Here is a 24,333-nt window from a genome sequence, read left to right as displayed (position 1 = left end):
AAGCTTTTAAGCTTAGGCAATGCATATGCATTGCCTTGTATTTTTAAAGTAAAAATACTGTCAATAGGCAGAAACAGAAAATAGTCAATTCACTCTATAAAGTAAATACATAATATATAAGTATATATATAAACCGTAAATATAGTACATATAAATATTTAATCTATTAGGCTACAATTTAAAAGCAATGCTGCTCCATGCACAGCTAACATATCAGAAAATTCATAACTGGTGAATGACAAGTTAAATAAAAGGTTTTTTATTTATACATATTTGTATTCCTCCTGATCTGTCTGTGGAGGTGGAGGCAGAACTCGTCTCCTCGTTGCCCGATCCGCCGCCAGGTTGAACCACCTGATTGCGTGTTTGGTTACGACAGCATCTGTGGCTGACCTTGTCACCACATTTTTTCTTACAGCACCTGTAATCAAACAAAATTACAAGACCGATACATTTGTTTATGGTATGTAGCATCCAAAGCAAAATATGCTTACACAATACAAAATATGAGATAGGTATTAAGGAGATTACATTTAAAAAAGATACATGACTTAAAGTTACAGGAGGTGGTTAAAATAAGAGGTGCGTAAACTGAATTTGTGATCAGGGTACAGGTGTGCAAGACATCCAAAATGTTCAGACAATATCGTTATTTGGTTCCTTGATCAGAGTACTGTATGTGGATAAATCTGTGTTTTTTTTTCATGTTTGTTTGGCTCTGTTGGACGACGGTGGCGGGGGGAATAAATAAATATCCATAACCCAATAGGAACCATTCCGCTGTGAAGGGGCGTTGGCGAGCTGGTTGTAGTCGCAGACCGCGCTGTCTCACACTACAAAGGAACCATAGACAAGGAACGCCTCCTGAAAACTTGCTCCCGCGATGTTATGCGTCACGTGATATGGTGGCGACACGGAGGTCAGCTTAGAAGTCAGACACGATTTTTCAACTCCGAACGTATCACGTTAGGTAGCCAGCTGCAGCGCAAAAGGCAACGTGAACAAGCCCAATTAAAGGGGAACGTTATCACAATTTCAAAAGGGTTAAAAACAATAAAAATCAGTTCCCAGTGGCTAGTTGTATTTTTTTGGATTTTTTTTTTTTAATTTTACCGGTCTCTGAATATCCCTAAAAAAAGCTTTAAAGTGCTTGATTTTCGCTATTTGCGATGCGACTATTCATTTCCCCGTGACGTCATACAGTGCTGCCAATGTAAACAAACAATGGCGAATACCACCGCAAGATATAGCGACATTACCTCGGATTCAGACTCGGATTTCAGCGGCTTAAGCGATTCAACAGATTACGCATGTATTGAAACGGATGGTTGGAGTATGAAAGTATTGAAGAAGAAACTGAAGCTATTGAGCGAATAACTATTGACGCTATTCATAGCCATAGCATGGCCGAATAGCTGCGTTAACATCGCCGATAAAATGTGCGGACCAAACGATCAGAACTTTTGCATCTTGCTAAACTGGAGCAACTTAAATCCATTTATTGGTAAGTGTTTTTTTCGCATTAAATGTGGGTGGAAAGAAACGTACTATAGTTGCAAATGCATCTGCAGGTTATCCGTACATCTCTGTGCCATGTCTGCTTTAGCACCGCCGGTAAATAGCATGTTAGCATCGATTAGCGTAGCATGTTAGCATCGATTAGCTGGCATTCACGCCGCGACCAAATATGTCTGATTAGCACATAAGTCAACATCAACAAAACTCACCTTTGTGATTTTGTTGACTTTATCGTTGCAAATGCATCTGCAGGTTATCCATACATCTGTGTGTCATGTCTGTCATCGCCGGTTAAATGTGGAGACACTCTGGCACATTCAATGGGGGTCTGGCGGCAGACACTTTTGCATTTTCGGGCCAGTGGTGCAACTTTAATCCCTCCCTGTTAGTGTTGTTACACCCTCCGACAACACACCGACGAAGCATGATGTCTCCAAGGTTCCAAAAAATAGTTGAAAAAACGGAAAATACCAGAGCTGAGACCCAATGTTTACAATGTGTTGAAAATTAAAATGGCGGCTGTATTACCTCGGCGACGTCACATTCTGACGTCATCACCTCCAGAGCGATAAACAGAAAGGCGTTTAATTCGCCAAAATTCACCCATTTAGAGTTCGGAAATCGGTAAGAAAAATATATGGTCTTTTTTCTCCACCATCAAGGTATATATTGACGCTTACAAAGGTCGGGTGATAATGTTCCCCTTTAACTACTCAATTAGAGGCGGAGAGACATAATTGCAGCCATTGTCAACGCCGTTTACAGTGCCATCAAAAAAAGGAATCAAAAGGAGGGAGTCTCACAGCAAAGTGCATGTTCTCAGAAAGGTAGGATTTTTGTAATCATTACTCAGATAGTTAAAAGGAAAGTTTTCACTACCTCATGTGATTTTCCATTCATCCATTTTCTTCCGCTTATTCCCTTTGGGGTCGTGGGGGGCACTGGTGCCTATCTCAGCTACAATCGGTCGGAAGGCGGTGTACACCCTGGACAAGTTGCCGTCTCATCGCAGCTCATGTGATTTTGTATTACTTTATTTCAGTTTTTTTACGGCGTTTGACGGTGTTGAACATGCGAAGAAACGCAATAAAAGAAGTCGTTAAACATCAGTTGAAGCGTTACGTTAATGTGACCAGGAGAATAAGTTTGGGAGCAGCTACAGGTATGATGGTTGCTACAATTTTTAAGGCTGCCCCCACTATTGACTTTGAACATATGTAATATTACTTTGAATGATAAATACTTACTGAAAAACCAGGTCTTTGTTGCCATCCTGCTAAAGGCCTTTTTGTTATTGACACCCTTCCAATTAATTTGATGTGAAACGTCATCGGTGAAGATCCTGCCCAGGATGTTCCAGGTCACCCGCTTCACATCCTGGCCTCCAATGGTGCCCAAAGAAGAAATCTAAAAGGCGTAGACATCTCTTTAAACAAACAGGTAAACATTTTTAAGCTTAAGTTGCATTTAATACATTTTTGTTCTTCTTGAAAGGGTCCAGAAATGTAAAAAAAAACAACCTGTACTCTTGGCTCATGGACCTATGCTACCTTTACAAACAATGTCAAACAAGGCAGATTGTGGCTCACTGACAATCTTACCACTGGGAAAAGGGGGTTCAGGACAGACTTGGTTGTCAGGGCTGATTCAATAGAATATTTGCATAATCATGGAAAATCAATAAACCTAATGGCACCATTCATATTAAGTAAGAAACCTCACCACTCTTTGTCGAGCTGGGCCATTTGATTGTTCGTACAAAAAGGCTTCAAATGCCTCCACGACCTCCAACTGTCCCAGTGGAAACTGAATATTGTCCGGCATTTCCACTTCTGGCCCTGGGGTAATGGTCAACCTGCTGGTCAAGAAGTTTACCTTCGCCATCAGCTGGTCTTGGGTGTGTTTCATAATTTCCAGCAGGCTAAGGATCTGGACCTCAGCCGCTGTTGACAAACAGCAGTGTTAGTTAATGACAAAAGTTATTGACAAAGTTTGAAGAAAATATGTGATTGGTTGTGAATTTGAATTTTTTCCAAAATCTGTGGAACAGAATGACCATCCGGTATTTGTCAGTTATTGCTCACCAGAGCAGGAAATGTTGTCGGCCATTCTTCCCCCACGCCATGTTGGCCTGTAGGCCAGGCGGGATCCAGGCTCCTCTGTCTGCCACATGTTGAGGGCTGGGGCGGGGGTGCAGGGAGTCGAGGAGGGACTGCCGTTCTTAGTGAGGTGGGCATTGTGAGAGAGTCATCAGTTAACCTTGACTGATAATACCCAAGGGGCCTATCTGTTCACTAATATTTCAGAGATTAGTCCCTACCTTGTGTAACTCTCTGCATGTTTAATGCAGGTGCTGGCGAAGGAATACGTCCTTACCCATTGTGATGTGCTAAGGGAGATAAATTGGTATTAAATCGTTGTGATCTGTTAACCATGGTTACTGGATGCTGAGATATTATTTCGGAGATTAGTCTTTACCTAGAAAGTTATCTCCAGTTGAGGAGTTGCGTTGATGAGTACCGGTATTAATAATTTTTGCTGGCACTCGGCGAGACAGTGGACCTCGGAGAAGGGATACAAGGAGAGGGGAATATCTTTAGCATTAAGAATGTTAACCATATTTTAATATTAATGTGGTGGTTTCGTTTTTTTAGTTGTTAAGAGATTATTCCTTACTCTGCCTGTGCAATCGGCTTGCCAACCCCAGAGATGGGAGGTCACCATTTCCCTGGTCTTCTTCGCTACTCTCCGAGTCCCCGAGACGATGCTGTTAGGTAATCATATCATTAGGATTATTACATTACCAAAATTGCAAAATATACATATAGTACAAGCATCTTTGGTGTATTTTTGAATGCTACCGGAAATGAGCTTCCTGTTACTGTAGAAGCATGACAAAAACAAGAAATAACAAATTTACACTGGCTTCCTGTTCCGTTTTTCTTGCAGCTTCTCATTCTGTGCCTCGGATTGCAGGTCTGACGTGGTGTAGGCCTTTCCATGTTGTTGCATTGATTTAAATGCGTCTTTGTAGTTGTCTAAAATTGAATACATTAAAATGAACTTGAGTTTCAAATTAGCTGTAGAGCTGAACAGAATATTATTATTATTGATGATGTATCAGGTCCCTCTCTTACAAGAGACCTGGTCAGAACATAGACAAAATAGGTTATTCCAAGCAGAAAGAGGAGCAACTATGATGTAATTTTTAAACAAGTAATTGATGAATTTGCATACCACAAGTTCGGACAACAGAAACGTCATATCTTGGCCAGTTTGGATCATGCTGCTCCTCATTTAAAGCGGCCCTTTTCATTCTGTCTGTGCTTTTATAGCTGGGCCAGAAAACCATCCCATCATCATACCATCCACTTGGGACAACCGCAATGTCCCCGTTAATTATGAACTTGATCAGATGAAAAGGCATCCTTAAAGTAGAAAGAAAGAAAAGGGGTATTTATTCATCGTCAAAGGAACGACGTGGACAAAAGCATGCACAGGTGTTAGTGTATACAAATAAGTAAGTAAGATGAGCTGAGATTTTACCTGAATGCTGCCCCAAGGTTGTAAGAACTATAAGAAAGGTAAAAGTACAGGTCATAATAGTCATAACTTCAGCTTAATCGTAAAGTAGGGTTTGAAATTATGGGTGTAGTGTATATATGGAATAACACCAACTTTTGTATAATACTTACAGCTATTTTTCACCCAGAGTAATGGAAGTTATAGTCATAGTCAGAAGTCGATAGTCAACTATAGTATTACAGTTTGTAACTTGAACTGATTGTTTAAACTAATTAATTGAACCGATTTGAACTCCTAACTGGTCAGTTAGGAGTTCAAATCGGTTAAAAAACAAACAAAAAAAAGTTCAAGTTCAAATCAGTTGAAACAATCGATTGTTTTAACTGATTTGAAGTTGAACTTTTTTTTGTTTTGTTGTTTCATTTAGTGGAGGAGGGGTATGGCCATGAAACCATCCCTGTACGGCAAGGCCACACATTTCTGTCGCAGCGCTGACACCTCAACCAACTTCAGCTCATCAGATGGATCATTTACAGAAAATATGTTCATTCTGTCAGAGTTGAAGGGGTAGGTATAGAAAGGAGACTGCCGGGAATATTCTGTGTAAATAGCGTACACACCATTATCATTTTTGACTTTATCCCCCACCAGAAACACATTGTCCCCTATTGATAATTTGACGGTCCACCTTTCACATTGCTTTTCCCCATATTGTGCATGACCTTCCATGCCAACAACAATTGGACCCACCAAATCCTCCCTTTTCAGTGACATGTGTGTATCAGCATCTGATTTGGGAGCTGTAACCTCCGAAAGGCGCCGAATGAGCTGAGGTAGAGGGAACTCAGGTTTTCCAATTAGTTTTTTTATTTTCCCAAGGTGATTCTCATATGGTAACGCTGAAAAGGAATCCAGACAGCCATGCCGCTTCACCTCGTCTGCCAAGTGGACCGGACAGTGGACATTGTACACAATCTGGTCCGTCCCATAAAGCACACCAAAATGGTTGACAAAAGATTTTAGCATTTGTCCAGCATAGTCAGCAAGGTTGAGATGTTCAGGGCTTACCAACATGGATACAGCAGTTAACAGGAGCATGAAATTACAGTACATGTTCCGGTCTAGGAATCCTGCCAGCACCACAGGGCCAGTGTACAGTAAGAACTGTCGGAATTCAGTTGCCTTCCAACGGTCCAACTCCCTAAGCGACCGTGGTCTTCTGGCAAACTCAATTGGCACGTAGGGACTCATGGATTGGAGTTTGCCTGACATCCTGTCCGCTATTAAATCCGGCAGTCTTACGGTTAACGGACCTCGGAGCCAAGTTAGGAGCAGTTTCCTTACAATGCCCAAACACACTAGATGCATATAATCTAAGGGAAACTGATTTACCATGCCAACCTTGACGTGTTGAAATGGATGTGGCCCTTCATGGTGATGTAATTCATCAACCTTCAGGTTAAACGAGATGTCAGTTGTGAGGGGGTGCTCTGGTCCAGGGAACGACATACGCCGGTTGTGGTATTTCCCTGGGGGTAGGAACTTATCGCAACCATGGTAAGCATTGTGGGCTTTAGTATTTTTCAAAAAGGCCCGTGCAGGGGTACCACAGATTACTGTGTGAAGCTCAAATCTAAGATTCTTATCTTCAAAGCAAAATCCAGCCTATAGCTCATGTAGTTCTGGGACAAAATCAGATAGGAACTCTGTGGCCATCTTGGTTTTTTTGGTCTACAGTACGCCCCAATGACAACGGGTTCCTTCATGGGGACGGTAACTAGTAGGCCAAGGATGGGCCACTGCTGTACAGTGGAACTTTTAAATAAAGGAAGTCCATCTATATTAATCTGCAGCCCCAATGTCATGCCCTCTGCCAATGTTTTGGCATATTTACTTCGAGTGGCCTTCAAGGAGGAAAGGATGCCAAAGTGATGGTAGTTCCCCCCAGCCTTCTGCCGAATAGAATATTGGACTTTTGTTTTGAGAAGGGTCCTTCCATCCTTTGGCAGATTGGGATGGGTTAGATGGAGTATACTCAACAGGGCAGTTAGAGCAACCATGGAAATGCCAAAACTCACTGCCCAGTTGGCAATGTTATCGGAAAGTGATGTTGGGTTATCATCATTTTCAGAATCCGAACCTGATGTTCCCTCCTCATCACACCCATCCCAATACACGTCATCAAAATCTGCCTCCAATTCCATGACCTCCTCTGTAAAAACGTGCACCTCGGGCATTGCATGTGCAGCTGAAGAGGATTGGGCAGTGTTCTCAGAAAGAACTCTGTCATCTGCCTCTATTCCTGTCATGTCTGTAATGTCTGTAATGTCTCTCTGAATCTGAAGAAGCCTTTTTTGAACGTCTATGCGTGTCCTTTGTCTTAAGGCTGATAAAGACACAGGCATAGTCTTTCTTTTCATGTTTGCGCTACAAGACAAGAAAATACAGTACATTTTATCATGGATTATTGTTTCTAAAGTTATATTTAAATAAATACATTGTTAAATGTTGGTGTTGCCTGTTTCATTGCTACAAACTAGAGGAGATATAGGGCAACGTTAAATTGATTCAGCCCCATGAATATGCCAAGAGCTGCTAGAAAAATGTGTAAGCAACATTACATTTTAACAAACCAGAAAGTCACTTACTTGATTAAGCGAACACAGCAGAAGCAATTGTAGGCAAAAATCCAGGCAACAGAGGATGCTGCAAAACACACAAAATAGAAGATGGGACCAAGTTCCATACAGTAGCATAAGAAATTATGAACGGGCGCAAAATACATTAGTTGCCTGAACCGACGTAAACAGTGATTAAAATGATTGATTTCCTATTCATTCATTTTAATTATAAAGATTGCAGACAGACATTTTACTTTATACATTATATGTGAAACAGTCATTGTTCTGCATTGTGTCCTTTACAGCAGTAGTTCTCAAATGGGGGTACGCGTACCCCGGGGGGTACTTGAAGGAATGACAAGGGGTACGTAAGATTTTTGAAAAAAATGTTCTAAAAATAGCAACAATTCAAAATTCCTTCATAAATATATTTATTGAATAATACTTCAACAAAATATGAATTTAAGTTCATAAACTGTGAAAATAAATGCAACAATGCAATATTCAGGGTTGACAGCTAGATTTTTTCGTGGACATGTTCCATAAATATTGATGTTAAAGATTTCTTTTTTTGTGAAGAAATGTTTAGAATTAAGTTCATAAATCCAGATAGATCTCTATTACAATCCCCAAAGAGGGCACTTTAAGTCGATGATTACTTCTATGTGTAGAAATCTTTATTTATAATGGAATCACTTGTTTATTTTTCAACAAGTTTTTAGTTATTTGTATAACTTTTTTTCCAAATAGTTCAAGAAAGACCACTACAAATGAGCAATATTTTCCTCTGTTATACAATTTATAAATCAGAAACTGAAGACAGTGCTGTATTTTACTTCTTTATCTTTTTTTCAACCTAAAATGCTTTTCTCTGATTATGGGGTACTTGAATTAAAAAAATGTTTGCAGGGGGTTCATCACTGAAAAAAGGTTGAGAACCACTGCTTTATAGTGATGCACACACAGGAGTTGAGCCGTGGAGGATTTATTCACCTTTTTTTTTTTTTAATGGAAACAAAAACAGGGCGTCACACAGTCCATTGTAAACAAGATCTCTCCACAGCTCCGAGCGTCATCAGTGCTCACTCAACTCAATTATTTATGCTTACATGTGGAAATAATAATAATACATAAAATAATAATAACAAAAGGTAAATAAGCATAAAATAATCTCTATTAATTAAATTAAAAAAGACTATATACAATATATATTCATCAGCAAATAAAGACAAGAAAATACAGTAAATTTTATCATTGATTAGTGTTTCAAAAAGTTATATTTAAATAAATACATTGTTAAATGGTGATGTCTGTTTCATTGCTACAAACTAGAGGATATATAGGGCAACGTTAAATTGATTCAGCCCCATGAATATGTTGTCTGAACCGACGTAAACAGTGATTAAAATAGTTGATTTCTAATTCATTCATTTTAATTATAAAGATTGCAGATAGAAACTACTTAATACATTACATACGTAACAGTCACTGTTCTGTTCTGTCACCGTTTTCCCACTCACATCAACTCATTTTGTATTTTTTCTACAATTAACTATGCCAAAAAAATCATAACAGACATACCTTTTTTTTAATGGATACAAAAACAACAGGGAGGATGTCACACACAGCCACAGCAAACAGGATCTAATCCATTTTAAATAAAATAGCCTTTTTTTTACAGAATATAAAGTTTTACTGCCAGTCCTATCAAACAACGTCATTACAATCATATATAAGTGATGATGGAAACACAAAGGCCGGTCATTACTGTGAATGTAGCAATAAGTCAATAAATCTATACTTACGTCGTGTTCCAGCAGAGAAAGTCCAGAAATGATCGATCTTGGCTCATGCGCGTAGCTTGACCTAGCTAGTTCATGCACCTAGGTGCCTCCGCGTAGGCAGATCCGACACGGGGTCAGCTCAGGATCCGCTGTCTGACCGTACAATTTTTAGAGGCGAATCGGATTCTCTAGGCGGAGCCAAAACGAATGTGACAGTAACGAAAGGGTTGGGCGACTTGAAGGCGGATCCGTATAGGAGTCTCCTGCTGTCTGTGCTATTTCATTAACACTTCTGTTCAAATGTAATCAGCATTCATTGTTCCGCTGTTGCAATACTTTTCATTTATTTTAGCGATACTACAAATTTGTGTACCGATCCCATACAAAGTAGTTACAGTGTCAGTACTGGTCACACCAATGCTGATACATGAAATGTTCAAGATGATTAAATTGTTTATCACAAATATCTATCTGTGTTGGCCCTGCGATGAGGTACAAAACGGGTAAGATTATATAGGCGTCACTTCCTCACTCATTTTCAGACATGTATAAAAACTAATTATATATATTTATATATATATATATATGAGTTGGGAAATTGTGTTAGATGTAAATATAAACGGAATACAATAATTTGCAAATATTTTTCGACCGATATTCAATTGAATGCACTACAAAGACAAGATATTTGATGTTCAAACTCATAAACTTTATTTTTTTTTTTTGCAAATAATAATTAACTTAGAATTTCATGGCTGCAACACGTGCCAAAGTAGTTGGGAAAGGGCATGTTCACCACTGTGTTACATCACCTTTTCTTTTAACAACACTCAATTAACGTTTGGGAACTGAGGAAACTAATTGTTGAAGCTTTGAAAGTGGAATTCTTTCCCATTCTTGTTTTATGTAGAGCTTCAGTCGTTCAACAGTCCGGGGTCTGTGCTGTCGTATTTTACGCTTCATAATGCGCCACACATTTTCGATGGGAGACAGGTCTGGACTGCAGGCGGGACAGGAAAGTACCTGCACTCTTTTTTTACGAAGCCAAGCTGTTGTAACACGTGCTGAATGTGACTTGGCATTTTCTTGCTGAAATAAGCAGGGGCGTCCATGAAAAAGACGGCACTTAGATGGCAGCATATGTTGCTGCAAAATCCTTTATGTACCTTTCAGCATTAATGGTGCCTTCACAGATGTGTAAGTTACCCATGCCTTGGGCACTATTGCACCCCCATTCCCTCACAGATGCTGGCTTTTGAACTTTGCATTGATAACAGTCTGGATGGTTTGCTTCCCCTATGGTCCGGATGACACAATGTCGAATATTTCCAAAAACAATTTGAAATGTGGACTTGTCAGACCACAGAACACCATGCCGCTTACGTGGAGTGATTTCTCCAGGTTCTGCTCAAGCAACCAGATCAAGACCGTATTAAAAAAAAAAATCAACAACAGAAGGAGATAATGTGAAGGACATACACCATTTGATTTCCTGTTAAGCAGCTAATTTTTATTTGACAGTTATTGAAATATCTTGTGTGACATCATGCACAAAAGTGCACTTTATTTGTTTTAAACTATTGTAGTGGCGTTCTGTACAAAAAGTGCACTTTAATTTACTGTTGTTTTGATACGTCATCTTCGTAACATGCACAAAAGTGCACTTACTAGGTGTGTAACGGTACACAAAAACTTTGGTTCGGTACGTACCTCGGTTTACAGGTCACGGTTCGGTTCATTTTCGGTGCAGTAAGAAAACAACTAAATATAAATTTTGGGGTTATTTATTTACCAAATTTGTAAACAATGGCTTTATCCTTTTAACATTGGGATATAATAATTCTGCCCACGTTAATCCACATTAAACTGCCTCTAATTGTTGCTCAGATTAAATAAAATGACAAAACGTTTCTTCTACATATACAAAGTGCAACATTAAACAGTTTCAAGTCAACTCATCATGCTTAATTTATTACAGCATTTGGGAAGCCTGTAGTTGATTTTTATTATGTAAATGTTATATTTTTTTCAACACGTGATAGCAGGGACCCTGCCATTCAAAACTAGGCTGCTACATTACTAATGATTAATGTAACTATAGCTGAAAAAATAGTATAACAGCAATAGAAGAGACTATTCATCCCTGAACATCATGGAGTTCATGTAGGCTTTAGGACGCAGTTACATTATTATATGAACTATCAGCCTCTTCATTTAACATAATGTCCTTTGTTGCTGCTTCAACACAGAAAAAGGTCAAGTGAAATAACAGACAGACAGGGCTTTGCTGTCTGTTAAGACACACACACACCGCAAAATGAGCTAACGTTACGCTAAAATCTAATTAGCTTCCACCTCAAGCCAGGACTGCAAGCAAGCTGAACTGCAGTTTAAGTTTTTAGAAGGTCGATGGGCTCATAGTGATGTTACTAGTAGTTGACTGGGAGGTGTTTATTATCATTTGGGGAGAGTACGCTGCCTTATGCTCACCTGCTAAACACCTATCTGCTCGCACTGAAGCATTGACTACATGCGCTCTGAATACGCACTGCTGATTGGTTGTTACAGCTCTGTATGTAACCAATCAGATGGTTGTGTGGGTGGGACAATGCTGGGTGCTGAGACAGAGGCAGAAAGCAGAGCAGCTTGTTAAGATTTGAGCTTAAAAACTTGTTCGGTACCCCTATGAACCAAACAGAAACCCCCGTACCGAAACGGTTCAATACAAATACACGTACCGTTACACCCCTAGCACTTACAGTTTTAAAATGTCTCCGACAATCTTGCACTTTCTGTTTTGGAAATGTCATTAATGTTTGTGCCGCTGCTTAAGAACTGTTTAATAAATACAGTTTTCTTAAAATGACTTAGTTGTAATTTCCCTCTCTGCATGGAAGTTTAAAATGAGCATATATTAATGCAGTATGAACAAGAATGTTTTAATGTAGACACATAGAATCATCATACTGCTGTGATTATATGCATCAAGTGTTCATTCAAGGCTAAGGCAAAACATCGAGATATATATCGTGTATCGTGACATGGCCTATAAATATTGAGGTATTAATAAAAGGCCATATCGCCCAGCCCTACTTTGCTCTGCTGAATGCTTTGCACATTCTTGGCATTCTCTCGATGAGCTTCAAGCACACCTGTGAAGTGAAAACCATTTCAGCTGACTACCTCTCGAAGCTCATCGAGAGAATGCCAAGAGTGGGCGAAAAAGTTATCAGAGCAAAGGGTAGCTGTTTTGAAGGAACTAGAATATAAAACATGTTTTCAGTTATTTTTACCTTTTTTTGTTAGGTACATAACTCCACATGTGTTCATTCATAGTTTTAATGCCTTCAGTGACATGCTACTATGTAAATAGTCATGAAAATAAAGAAAACCCATTGAATGATAAGTACTGTATGTATCACACAAGCCTAGACTGCACACTTTGTATTGGAGTCAACATTTTCAAAGTGTTTCAAACTTTTCACTTCCACCCTGGAGCTGTAAATAAATGTGTAATTTTCCAGACTTTTTGCAGTCAGCAGCCCATGAGGAGGAACAATCCCTTGAACAGCATCCCTGTCAGCAGGAGTCGAGGGTGAACTTCGGTCACACGGAATTAGAGCTGCTCCACATTAAACAGGAACATCCGGCACTGTGGGAGGCAGACGACCAAGTCCGGGAGGATTCCCGAGTCTCGTGCGCGCCGCAGTCTTCTGGCTGGGAGCAAGATGAGCAAGAAGACAACAAAGGGTCTCTGCAAATGGAGATTCAGGTGGACACTGCACCCTTGACGCCTCCTGTCAGCACTCTTCAATCATCTCCGCCCCGGGAAGGACTTGAGAGACAAACCCTAGCGGGATCAGCAGGGCAAACCTTCACCGAGTTGTCACATCTGACTTTGGTCACGCAGGACTACCGCTGTCACCTGTGCGACAAGTCCTTCTCCTTCAACCACCACCTGGTCAACCACGCGCTCCGCATCCACTGGAAGGACGTGCGCTGCGCCGTGTGCGGAGACTCCCTGGAGTCCCCCGTGCGCCTTAGCGAGCACCTTCAGTCGCACCGCGGCTCCAAGACCTGCCCCACATGCGGCAAGCGGTGCAGCAGCGTGAGCGCGCTGGCCGAGCACACGATCAGCCACACGGGCGAAAAGCCGCACCGCTGCCACATGTGCGGCAAGGAGTGCAGCCGCAAAGGCGACCTGAAGATACACATGAGGATCCACACGGGCGAGAAGCCGTACTGCTGCTCGCACTGCGCCAAGCGCTTCACGCACAGCGGGCACCTTAGGAAGCATCTGAGGAGCCACACGGGCGAGAGGCCGCACACGTGTGGCGTCTGCGGGCGAGGCTTCCTGCAGAGCACGCACCTCAAACATCACCTGACCACTCACCGGCAGACATCTTGACCAGCTCGTACTCCAGTGCGCCACGTTTCTCCTCACTTGTCACGGGGACTTAATACTGCGGTACCCACACGTGGATACACAGGCCAACGCACTAGTTTGTGAGGCAAAAAGTTTGACCGTACAATAATATAATTGTACTAAAAAACAAAAAGTAGGACATAGTACATATTAACCCAAATATAAGAGCCGGCAGATAAAAGACCAAATTTTTTGAAGAAACATTTTCCACACGAAATCAAAAGTCAGTAGTGCGTGTGAGTGACAGGAAGAAAAGCTCTGACTCGCTTGGGGAAATAGTTCTTGCTGCTACTTACTGGTTTGGATGTGAATCGCTTTACCCTGAATATAAAATGACCATTTTTTTATAAGGATTTTTTTTTCTTAACAGATGTACGATTGGACTCCGCCAAAGCTGCCCTTTGTCACCGATACTGTCCATAACTTTTATGGACAGAATTTCTAGGCGCAGTCAGGCTATTGAGGGGATCTGGTTTAGTGGCTGCAGGATTAGGTCTCTGCTTTTTGCAGATGATGCTGTCCTGGTGGCTTTATTCGGCCAAGATCTTCAGCTCTTACTGAATCGGTTCGCAGCCGAGTGTGAAGCGATTGAGATGACAATCAGCCCCTCCAAGTCCGAGTCCATGGTTCGCTCCCGGAAAAACGTGGAGTGCCATCTCCGGGTTGGGGAGGAGATCTTGCCCCAAGTGGAGGAGTTCAATTACCTCGGAGACTTGTTCACGAGTGAAGAAAGAGTGGATCGTGAAGTCGCACAGGCGGATCGGTGCGGCGTCTTCAGCAATGCGGACGCTGTATCGATCCGTTGTGGTGAAGAAGGAGCTGAGTCGGAAGGCAAAGCTCTCAATTTACCGGTCGATCTACGTTCCCATCCTCACCTATGGTCATGAGCTGTCAGTTATGACTAAAAGGACAAGATTGACGGGTACAAGCGGCCAAAATTAGTTTCTTCTGCCGGGTGGCGGGGCTCTCCCTTAGGGTGAGAAGCTCTGTCATCCGGGAGGAGCGCAAAGTAAAGCTGCTGCTCCTCCACATCAAGAGGAGCCAGATGAGGTGGTTCGGGCATCTGGTCAGGATGCCACCCGAACGCCTCCCGAGGGAGGTGTTTCGGGCACGTCCGACTGGTAGGAGGCCACGGGGAAGACCCAGGATGTCTACCGGCTGGCCTGGGAATGCCTCGCGATCCCCTGGGAGGTGCTGGATGAAGTGGCTGGGGAGAGGGAAGTCAGGGCTTCCCTGCTTAGGCTGTTGTCCCCGCGACCCAACCTCAGATAAGCGGCAGAAGATGGATGGATTTTCGATATCTTTGGAATAATTGGTAGATTACAACAAAATGTGACATCATACACGGTGCACACCTGTTTGATGGCCCCTTCATTGATCCATTATCAAAAAATCCACCATCCGAGCTCCTATTTTGTTTGCTAATTAGCTAACAAGCTCTGAGGCAATTTTACAGCAGGTTGCTGGTTTGTGTGAGTGACCAATAGAAAAGCTTTGTCTTGCCTTGAGGGAAATATTTCTTGCTGCTACTTGCTGGTTTGGATGTGAATCGTTTTGCCCTGAATATAAAAGGACACTGTTTTTTGGGGGTTTTTTTAGATATTTTTTTCTATTATTGCATTTACGAAAATAGCGACGTCGCTTTTTGATCTTTCGATTTCGGCTCTTCCTATCATTGTGAAGCACAATTCTCTAAGTTTTGGATTGTTCACCCACTAATGGGGAACGTTAGCTGGGTTTAGACCGTCGTGCGACAGGTTAGTTTGAACCTACTGATGATGTATTGTGTTGCAAAAGTAATTGTGAAATAACTGGTTGATTACATCAAAATGTGACATACACGCTGCACACTTTTTTTATTACCCTTATCATTGATCAATTATTGTAAAATCACCATCTTAATTCCTATGTTGTTTACCGATTAGCCTACAAGCTATGAGTACATTTTTTCCCAGCAGGTCAATAGTGTGTGAGTGACAGGAAGAAAAGCTCTGGCTCTTATTTGGGAAATATGACTTGCTGCTGGTTTGCATGTAAATCGCTTTACTCTGAAAATTAGATGACACTTTTTAAATGGAAAATGCAGTATGTTTTTCTTCTCGCCCTCGATCATTCTACAGTTATAACGTCGTTGGGCAGACATGCTGTTTATATTGTGGGAAAGCGAACGTGAAAACAGGCTGTCCTCACTCAGGTCCGCATGGAGCTGGAGGGGGCGTGGCCTCCAGCTCCGCCTGAATTTCGGGAGATTTTCAGGAGAAAATTTGTCCTGGGAGGTTTTCGGGAGAGGAGCTGAATTTCGGGTGTCTCCCGGAAAATCTATATCTATATATATATATATATATATATATATATATATATATGTATATATATATATATATATATATATATATATATATATATATATATATATATATATATATATATATATACATATATATATATACATATATATATATATATATATATACATATATATATATATATACATATACATACATATGGTCTTGGCCATATGTATGTATATATATATATATGTATGTATGTATGTATGTATATATATATATATATATATATATGTATGTATGTATATGTGTATATATATATATATATGTGTGTATATATATATGTGTGTGTATATATATATATATACATATATAAAGTATATATATGTAAAATATATATATATATATGTATGTATATATGTTGATGGAGATAGATATATTTTTAAATCCTAGTCATATTTTAGAACAGCTAAGTATGGGCCATGCATGGACCTTGAAAATTGGAATGTAGCGAGAAGTCATAACACTCTTCTTATCTCAAATGTCCCAGGCTAGCAGGAGGGGGAGAGGAGAAGAAGGGGGGTGAGTGAGAGGGTGTAAGAGGCGAAACTTCCGTAATATAGTCAGATCAACTAGGGCGATGCGATTTGAATGTGTCGTGCATAGATTTGGTCTCCCAAAGCTTTGGTAATAAAATATCAAGATAAGCTACTCTGTCTCAGGATTTATTTAAAACCAGTTTATGTGTCATCCAACGAACTCTGGGGGGTGACCGGCAGAAGAAGACCAGGTCGGAACACAACAATGTAAACATATATATATGTATCCATCCATCCATCCATTTCCTACCGCTTATTCCCTTTGGGGTTGCGGGGGGCGCTGGTGCCTATCTCAGCTACAATCGGGGGGAAGGCGTTGTACACCCTGGACAAGTCGCCACCTATGTATATATATATATATATATATATATATATATATATATATATATATATATATATATATATACACAGTGGGGAAAAAAGTATTTAGTCAGCCACCGATTGTGCAAGTTCTCCCACTTAAAATGATGACAGAGGTCTTTAATTTTCATCATAGGTACACTTTAACTGTGAGAGACAGAATGGGGGGGAAAAAATCCAGGAATTCACATTGTAGGAATTTTCAAGAATTTATTTGTAAATTATGGTGGAAAAAAAGCATTTGGTCGATAACAAAAATTCAACTCAATACAATACAACCTTTGTTGGCAATAACAGAGGTCAAACAATTACTTTAGGTCTTTACCAGGTTTGCACACACAGTAGCTGGTATTTTGGCCCATTCCTCTATGCAGATCTTCTCGAGAGCAGTGATGTTTTAGGGCTGTCGCCGAACAACACGAACTTTCAACTCCCTCCACAGATTTTCTATGGGGTTGAGGTCTGGACACTGGCTAGGCCACTCCAGGACTTTCAAATGCTTCTTACAGAGCCACTCCTTAGTTGCCCGGGCGGTGTGCTTGGGATCATTGTCATGCTGGAAGACTCAGCCACGTATCATCTTCAAAGCTCTCACTGATGGAAGGAGGTTTTGGCTCAATCTCACGATACATGGCCCCATTCATTTTTTCCTTAACACGGATCAGTCGTCCTGTCCCCTTAGCAGAAAAACAGCCCGGAAGTATGATGTTTCCACCCCCATGCTTCACAGTAGGTAAGGTGTTCTTAGGATGCAACTCAGGATTCTTCTTCCTCCAAACACGACAAGTTGAGTTTATACCAAAAAGTTCTATTGTTGTTTCATCTGACCACATGACATTCTCCCAATCCTCTGCTGTATCATCCATGTGCTCTCTGGCAAACTTCAGATGGACCTGGACATACACTGGCTTAAGCAGGGGGACACGTCTGGCACTGCAGGATTTGATTCCCTGTCGGCGTAGTGTGTTACTGATGGTAACCTTTGTTACTTTGGTTGCAGCTCTCTGCAGGTCATTCACCAAGTCCCCCCGTGTGGTTCTGGGATTTTTGCTTACCGTTCTAATGATCATGTTGACCCCACGGGATGAGATCTTGCGTGGAGCCCCAGATCGAGGGTGATTATCAGTGGTCTTGTATGTCTTCCATTTTCTGCGAAACAGGCCCGCGGTGCCGTAGTTTGGGGACCACTGCACTTCAGTAGACAGTCACTGACAACAGATTGGGTTTGCAATGGCTATGCCTCACCAGTAGTTAAAGTTAAAAAGTTAAAGTACCAATGATTGTCACACACATACTAGATGTGGCGAAATTATCCTCTGCATTTGACACATCACCCTTGATCACCATCTGGGAGGTGAGGGGAGCAGTGGGCAGCAGCGGTGCCGCGCCCGGGAATCATTTATGGTGATTTAACCCCCAATTCCAACCTTTAATGCATAAGGGTGGGTTAGCGCCATTGGAAGCTTTAAACCCCGGCCGAGTCATACCAAAGACTATAAAAATGGGACCAATTACCTCCCTGCTTGGCACTCAGCATCAAGGGTTGGAATGCGGGGTTAAATCACCACAAATTATTCCCGGGCGCGGCACCGCTGCTGCCCACTCCTCCCCTCACCTCCCTGGTGTTGAACAAGGGGATGGTTCAAATGCAGAGGACAAATTTAGCCACACCCAGTGTGTGTGTGACAATCATTGGTACTTTAACTTTAAGACCCATCCACAGACTTTGCAACACCACTGACTGAGGATCAGTTTACTTCACCCTGTAAACTGTTTTTTAAGTTAAATGAAGGAAACAAAAAGTTCAGACTTTTTGTTTTAAGAGATCTCTTTTTTGACTCACCATTTTTAAATATCTGTCAAAGGTCTTACAAAGGTGTTATTCGAAATCTAGCCTTAATGCTGGAATTCAGACGGTTTAAAAGTGTTTTTAATAAGGCCTACTGGGAACACACTGTTGTGTCTGTAGCTTTAATGCTAATGAGCTGTGTTTGTCCACACCTATCTCTATGAAGAAACTAGCGGTACTGTGTACTTTATCCACTTTTACATATAGGCTGTAACTCTTGCACAGTGTAATAGATGCCATACACAAAAACAACGTGACATTAAAGTGCTAGAAGTATGGGAAAATAAATGCTATTTATATGCTGAATTGTGTTTAATTTTATCCGTTAAACCATATCTAATAATTTTTCCAATCCACAAAAGGCAACAATTTTATCACATTCACAATGACTATGGCCATTACCGTGCGTTCAGGATCTGATGTCATGGTTGGAACTCCTGGCCACAACACCCAGCAATATGTTTGGAGGAGAAAAGGTGAGGCCTTTAATCCCAGGAACACTATCCCTACCGTCAAGCATGATGGTGGTAGTATTATGCCCTGGGCCTGTTTTGCTTGCCAATGGAAATGGTACTTTACAGAGAGTAAATGGGACAATAAAAAAGGAGGATTACCTCCAAATTCTTCAGGACAACCTAAAATCATCAGCCCGGAGATTGGGTCTTCGGCGCAGTTGGGTGTTCCAACAGGACAATGACCCCAAACACACGTCAAAAGATCGCTCATACTGGAAATACGCAAAAAAAAAGGTAAATCCCTATTGAAGACAACACATGTTTTTCCAATTTCTTTTAGCATTATAAATTAGAAACGTTAGCAAAAAAATTAACGGGGACAAGTTACCATGTTCCACTCATAATCCCCTCTATATAACCATCCAAAAACCGCCAACAGTACTCTATTTACATTTTCTGATCTAAATATTAACGTATTAGCAATATTGTTATTATAAGTACTAACGCAGACGGTTTATTTTTATCTGCGCATTGATGTGAAGTGAATTATATTTATATAGCGCCTTTCTCTAGTGATTCAAAGCGCTTTACATAGTGAAACCCGATATCTAAGTTACATTTAAACCAGTATGGATGGCATTGAAAGCAGGTGGTTAAAGTATACAATGGCAGTGAGTAGGATGGCGGAAGTGGGGATCGAACCTGGAACCCCTTAAGCTGCTGGCATGTCCTCTCTACCAACCGAGATCACAGAGCGCTTACTAGTTCATACTGCTATATTGACATATTGAGCCAACTGGCTGCTGCTGCATTGCCTCCGAGCTAGTGAAAGTTAATCATGCCTCTCACCTGCATAGAAGAAGAATGTGGCCATGAATCGAGAAGTTGGTAAATTTGACATCCAACTTAAACCCGGAGACGGCGTGAAAAACACGAAAAGACGTACGTTGTGGCAACATTTTTTTTTTAACTCTTTATGTGTGTTATGATTATAACAGGAAAATATAACATCCCATCAGTCGGCATCCCAATGAAAGCAGACATTGTACAGTAAGTGAAGGTGTATTATGTTCGTGGTTTGTAAATCTTGTTTAGCACTCAGCAATTCCGCTACACGATGCTTTGTGGCGTTATACAGTAGGTACCAGTGTAATTTTCTGTACCTACTGCGAGATTGCTGTGTGACTGGAAGATTAAGAGGTGGAGGTATTTGAATTTACCTAGGACAAACCGCAATGTGCTCAAACAACCACTAGGTGGCATGTGGGAGTAATACTGTTTTTCGCTTTCGGTCTTAGTACAACACGTTACATCGAGGAAACGCCACATTAAAAGATGTGTCCTTACACTTAAATATTAAATTCACACTGACTGTATCGTGTAAAGTACTGCATTGTAGAGGCGTTTTGGTTTGTTGGCTCACAACGTACAGGTATATTTATTTTAGCATTTTTGAAGCACACTGACACAACTCTTTTGTTCTTAGCTGTCATGTATTAGAACATGTAAATGTTCCGTCACTGATTAGAATATAAGTCCTATCTACAGCATTGTAGGTGAACCAAATTGTGTCCTTAACTAGCTAGTGACATCCTAGTAGTCATTTGAGGAGAGCGACCACCTTCGAGACCTGAAAAACAACAGCCTAGTAATTCCATCACATGGCACATGGAAAGTTTGATTCCATAATCATGTTTGTTTTTAAATATTTGTATATTAAAGTAGTCTGCGATGAGGTGGCGACTTGTCCAAGGTGTACCCTGCCTTCCGCCTGATTGTAGCTGAGATAGGCGCCAGCGACCCCGAAAGGGAATAAGCGGTAGAAAATGGATGGATGGATATTAAAGTAGTTTTTTCTTATTTTCTATGTTTTGTAAAATGTATTTTAGGATTTTAACATATAAATATATTTGCATGTATATAGAATGTATAAACGTATGTATGTATGTATGTATATATATATATATATATATGTATGTATATATATATATATGTATATATATATGTATATATATATGTGTATGTATATATATATATATGTATATATATATGTATATATATATGTGTATATATATATATATATTTATATATATATATACAGTGGGGCAAAAAGTATTTAGTCAGCCACCGATTGTGAATGTTCTCCCACTTAAAATGATGACAGAGGTTTGTAATTTTCATCATAGGTACACTTCAACTGTGAGAGACAGAATGTGAAAAAAAAAATCCAGGAATTCACATTGTAGGAATTCTAAAGAATTTATTTGTAAATTATGGTGGAAAATAAGTATTTGTTCAACCATTCAAAGCTCTCAATAATGGAAGTAGGTTTTGGCTCAAAATCTCACGATACATGGCCCCATTAATTTTTTCAATCGTCCTGTCCCCAGGGCAGAAAAACAGCCCCAAAGCATGATATTTCCACCCCCATGCTTCACAGTAGGTATGGTGTTCTTGGGATGCAACTCAGTATTCTTCTTCCTCCAAACACGACGAGTGGAGTGTATACAAAAAAGTTCTATTTTGGTTTCATCTGACCACATGACATTCTCCCAATCCTCTGCTGTATCATCCATGTATCCATTTGGGGCTGTTTTTCTGCTAAGGGGACAGGACGATTGAACCGTGTTAAGAAAAGAATGAATGGGGCCATGTATCGTGAGATTTTGAGCCAAAACCTCCTTCCATCAGTGAGAGCTTTGAATGGTTGACCAAATACTTATTTTCCACCATAATTTACAAATAAATTCTTGAAAATTCCTACATTTTGAATTCCTGGATTTTTTTCACATTCTGTCTCTCACAGTTGAAGTGTACCTATGATGAAAATTACAGACCTCTGTCATCATTTTAAGTGGGAGAACTTGCACAATCGGTGGCTGACTAAGTATGTATATATATATATATATATATATATATATATATATATATATATATATATATATACATATATATATATATATACATATATATATATATATATATATATATATATATGTATAAAATGTTTATATTCAAGGACATTTATCATACCAGCACACATGAGATGGCACAAAATGAATACCCTATGTACCAAATTTAGCCCAATGAGCACCATTACAGCCTCATTGATGAAAGTTTAGAGTACGTTATAAAAAGCATAAACTATATGGTATAAATGTATATGTTATAAATAGCAATCTGTATATATGTGTTTGAAGTTTTTTCTTTCTACCCACAGACACAGGACTTTACAACGCACTTATGTGTATTGATTACTATGTTTTGTTTTCCAGCTACTGTATGTAAAAACCTGCACTGCAACAATGTAGTTTTCACATTGTGGGATGAATAAAAAGTATATCCTACGGCAGGGGTCACCAACGTGGCGCCCGCGGGCACCGGGTAGCCCGTAACGACCGATGAGTAGCCCGCTGGCCTGTTCTAAAAATAGCTCAAATAGCAGCACTTACCAGTGAGTTGCCTCTATTTTTTAAATTTTATTTATTTACTAGCAAGCTGGTCTCGCTTTGCTCGACATTTTTAATTGTAAGAGACAAAACTCAAATAGAATTTGAAAATCCAAGAAATGATTTTAAAGACTTGGTCTTCACTTGTTTAAATAAATTCATTAATTTTTTTACTTTGCTTCCTATAACTTTCAGAAAGACAATTTTAGAGAAAAAAATACAACCTTAAAAATGATTTTAAGATTTTTAAACACATACCTTTTTACCTTTTAAATTCCTTCTTCTTCGTTCCTGACAATTTAAATCAATGTTCAAGTATTATTATTTTTTTTTGTTATTGGAAAGAATACGAGATACATTTTATTTTAATTTTTAATTTTAGCTTCTGTTTTTTCGACGAAGAATATTTGTGAAATATTTCTTCAAACTTATGATTAAAATTCCCAAAAATTATTCTGGCAAATCTAGAAAATCTGTAGAATCAAATTTAAATCTTATTTCAAAGTCTTTTGAAGAAATAATGATTTGTCTTTTTTAGAAATATAGCTTGGTCCAATTTGTTATATTCTAACAAAAGGCAGATTGGTTTTCAATCTATTTAAAACATGTCGTAAAAATTCTAAAATTAATCTTCATCAGGAAAAATTACTAATGATGTTCCATAAATTATTATTTTTTCAAAAAGATTCGAATTAGCTAGTTTTTACTCTTCATTTTTTTCGGTTGAATTTTAAAGAGTCGTAATTGAAAATAAACTGTTTCAAAATTTAATTTTAATTTTTTTCGTGTTTTCTCCTCTTTTAAACCGTTCAACTAAGTGTTTTTTTCATCATTTATTCTCTACAAAAAACCTTCCGTAAAAGGGAAAAAAATGTACGACGGAATGACGGACAGAAATACCCTTTTTTTTTTATATATATATAAATTTATTTATTAAAGTTAAATTGAGCACATTGGCTATTTCTGTCAATTTATTTAAGTGTGTATCAAACTGGTAGCCCTTCGCATTAATCAGTAACCAAGAAGTAGCTCTTGGTTTCAAAAAGGTTCGTGACCCCTGTCCTACGGTCTAGTCTGAATATTGTATTATTAGTTATCCCACTGTATATATTAATACATGACAATTCATTTGCACTCTACCATACCTACATGTATAAAGTTTGTATTAAAAAACGTGTGGAAATCAGTCAATTATTGGGAAAGTTATGATGGATTAAATGTGCTGACACTTCATTGATCCTGTCACGAGACAGATATTTACCGGTTTGAGTTGCGACTTGTCCAGGGTGTATCCCGCCTTCCGCCCGATTGTAGCTGAGATAGGCACCAGCGACCCCAAAGGGAATAGGCGGTAGTAAATGGATGGATGGACGGCCCCGGCTCGTCAGCGCCAATAGGAAGTAGTGGTCTATGACGACATCTATGGGTAGACCTACTTGAAAAAAAATAGAAGTTCTTCTTT

The 24,333-nt window shown here is 39.8% G+C and overlaps 1 protein-coding gene and 2 long non-coding RNA genes across 4 annotated transcripts in view; 2 read left to right on the top strand and 1 right to left on the bottom strand.

The window, feature by feature from the left end:
* Nucleotides 1–15,955, top strand: part of LOC133559414 (zinc finger protein 239-like) — a 37,247-nt gene extending 21,292 nt beyond the window's left edge. For both annotated transcript variants that reach the window (XM_061911154.1, XM_061911153.1), the window contains exon 2: nucleotides 12,973–15,955. In XM_061911154.1, the coding sequence (XP_061767138.1) occupies nucleotides 12,973–13,856 (884 nt within the window). In that variant the 3' untranslated portion in view covers nucleotides 13,857–15,955. The remainder of the gene's footprint in view (nucleotides 1–12,972) is intronic.
* On the bottom strand, nucleotides 278–9,640 carry LOC133559416 (uncharacterized). The gene is made up of 10 exons (XR_009808168.1): nucleotides 9,470–9,640; nucleotides 7,692–7,749; nucleotides 5,065–5,091; nucleotides 4,756–4,946; nucleotides 4,439–4,556; nucleotides 3,997–4,285; nucleotides 3,839–3,907; nucleotides 3,603–3,738; nucleotides 2,766–3,461; nucleotides 278–421 (listed from the first exon to the last, which is right to left on the bottom strand). It is a non-coding gene; the product is annotated as an uncharacterized LOC133559416 (long non-coding RNA).
* On the top strand, nucleotides 2,851–10,951 carry LOC133559417 (uncharacterized). Its single transcript, XR_009808169.1, has 2 exons — nucleotides 2,851–2,958; nucleotides 5,471–10,951. It is a non-coding gene; the product is annotated as an uncharacterized LOC133559417 (long non-coding RNA).
* Nucleotides 15,956–24,333: the final 8,378 nt, after the last annotated feature.

Source organism: Nerophis ophidion, linkage group LG09, assembly GCF_033978795.1.
Source record: "Nerophis ophidion isolate RoL-2023_Sa linkage group LG09, RoL_Noph_v1.0, whole genome shotgun sequence".
NCBI lineage: Eukaryota > Metazoa > Chordata > Actinopteri > Syngnathiformes > Syngnathidae > Nerophis > Nerophis ophidion.
This window is presented reverse-complemented; position numbering and strand designations above follow the sequence as displayed.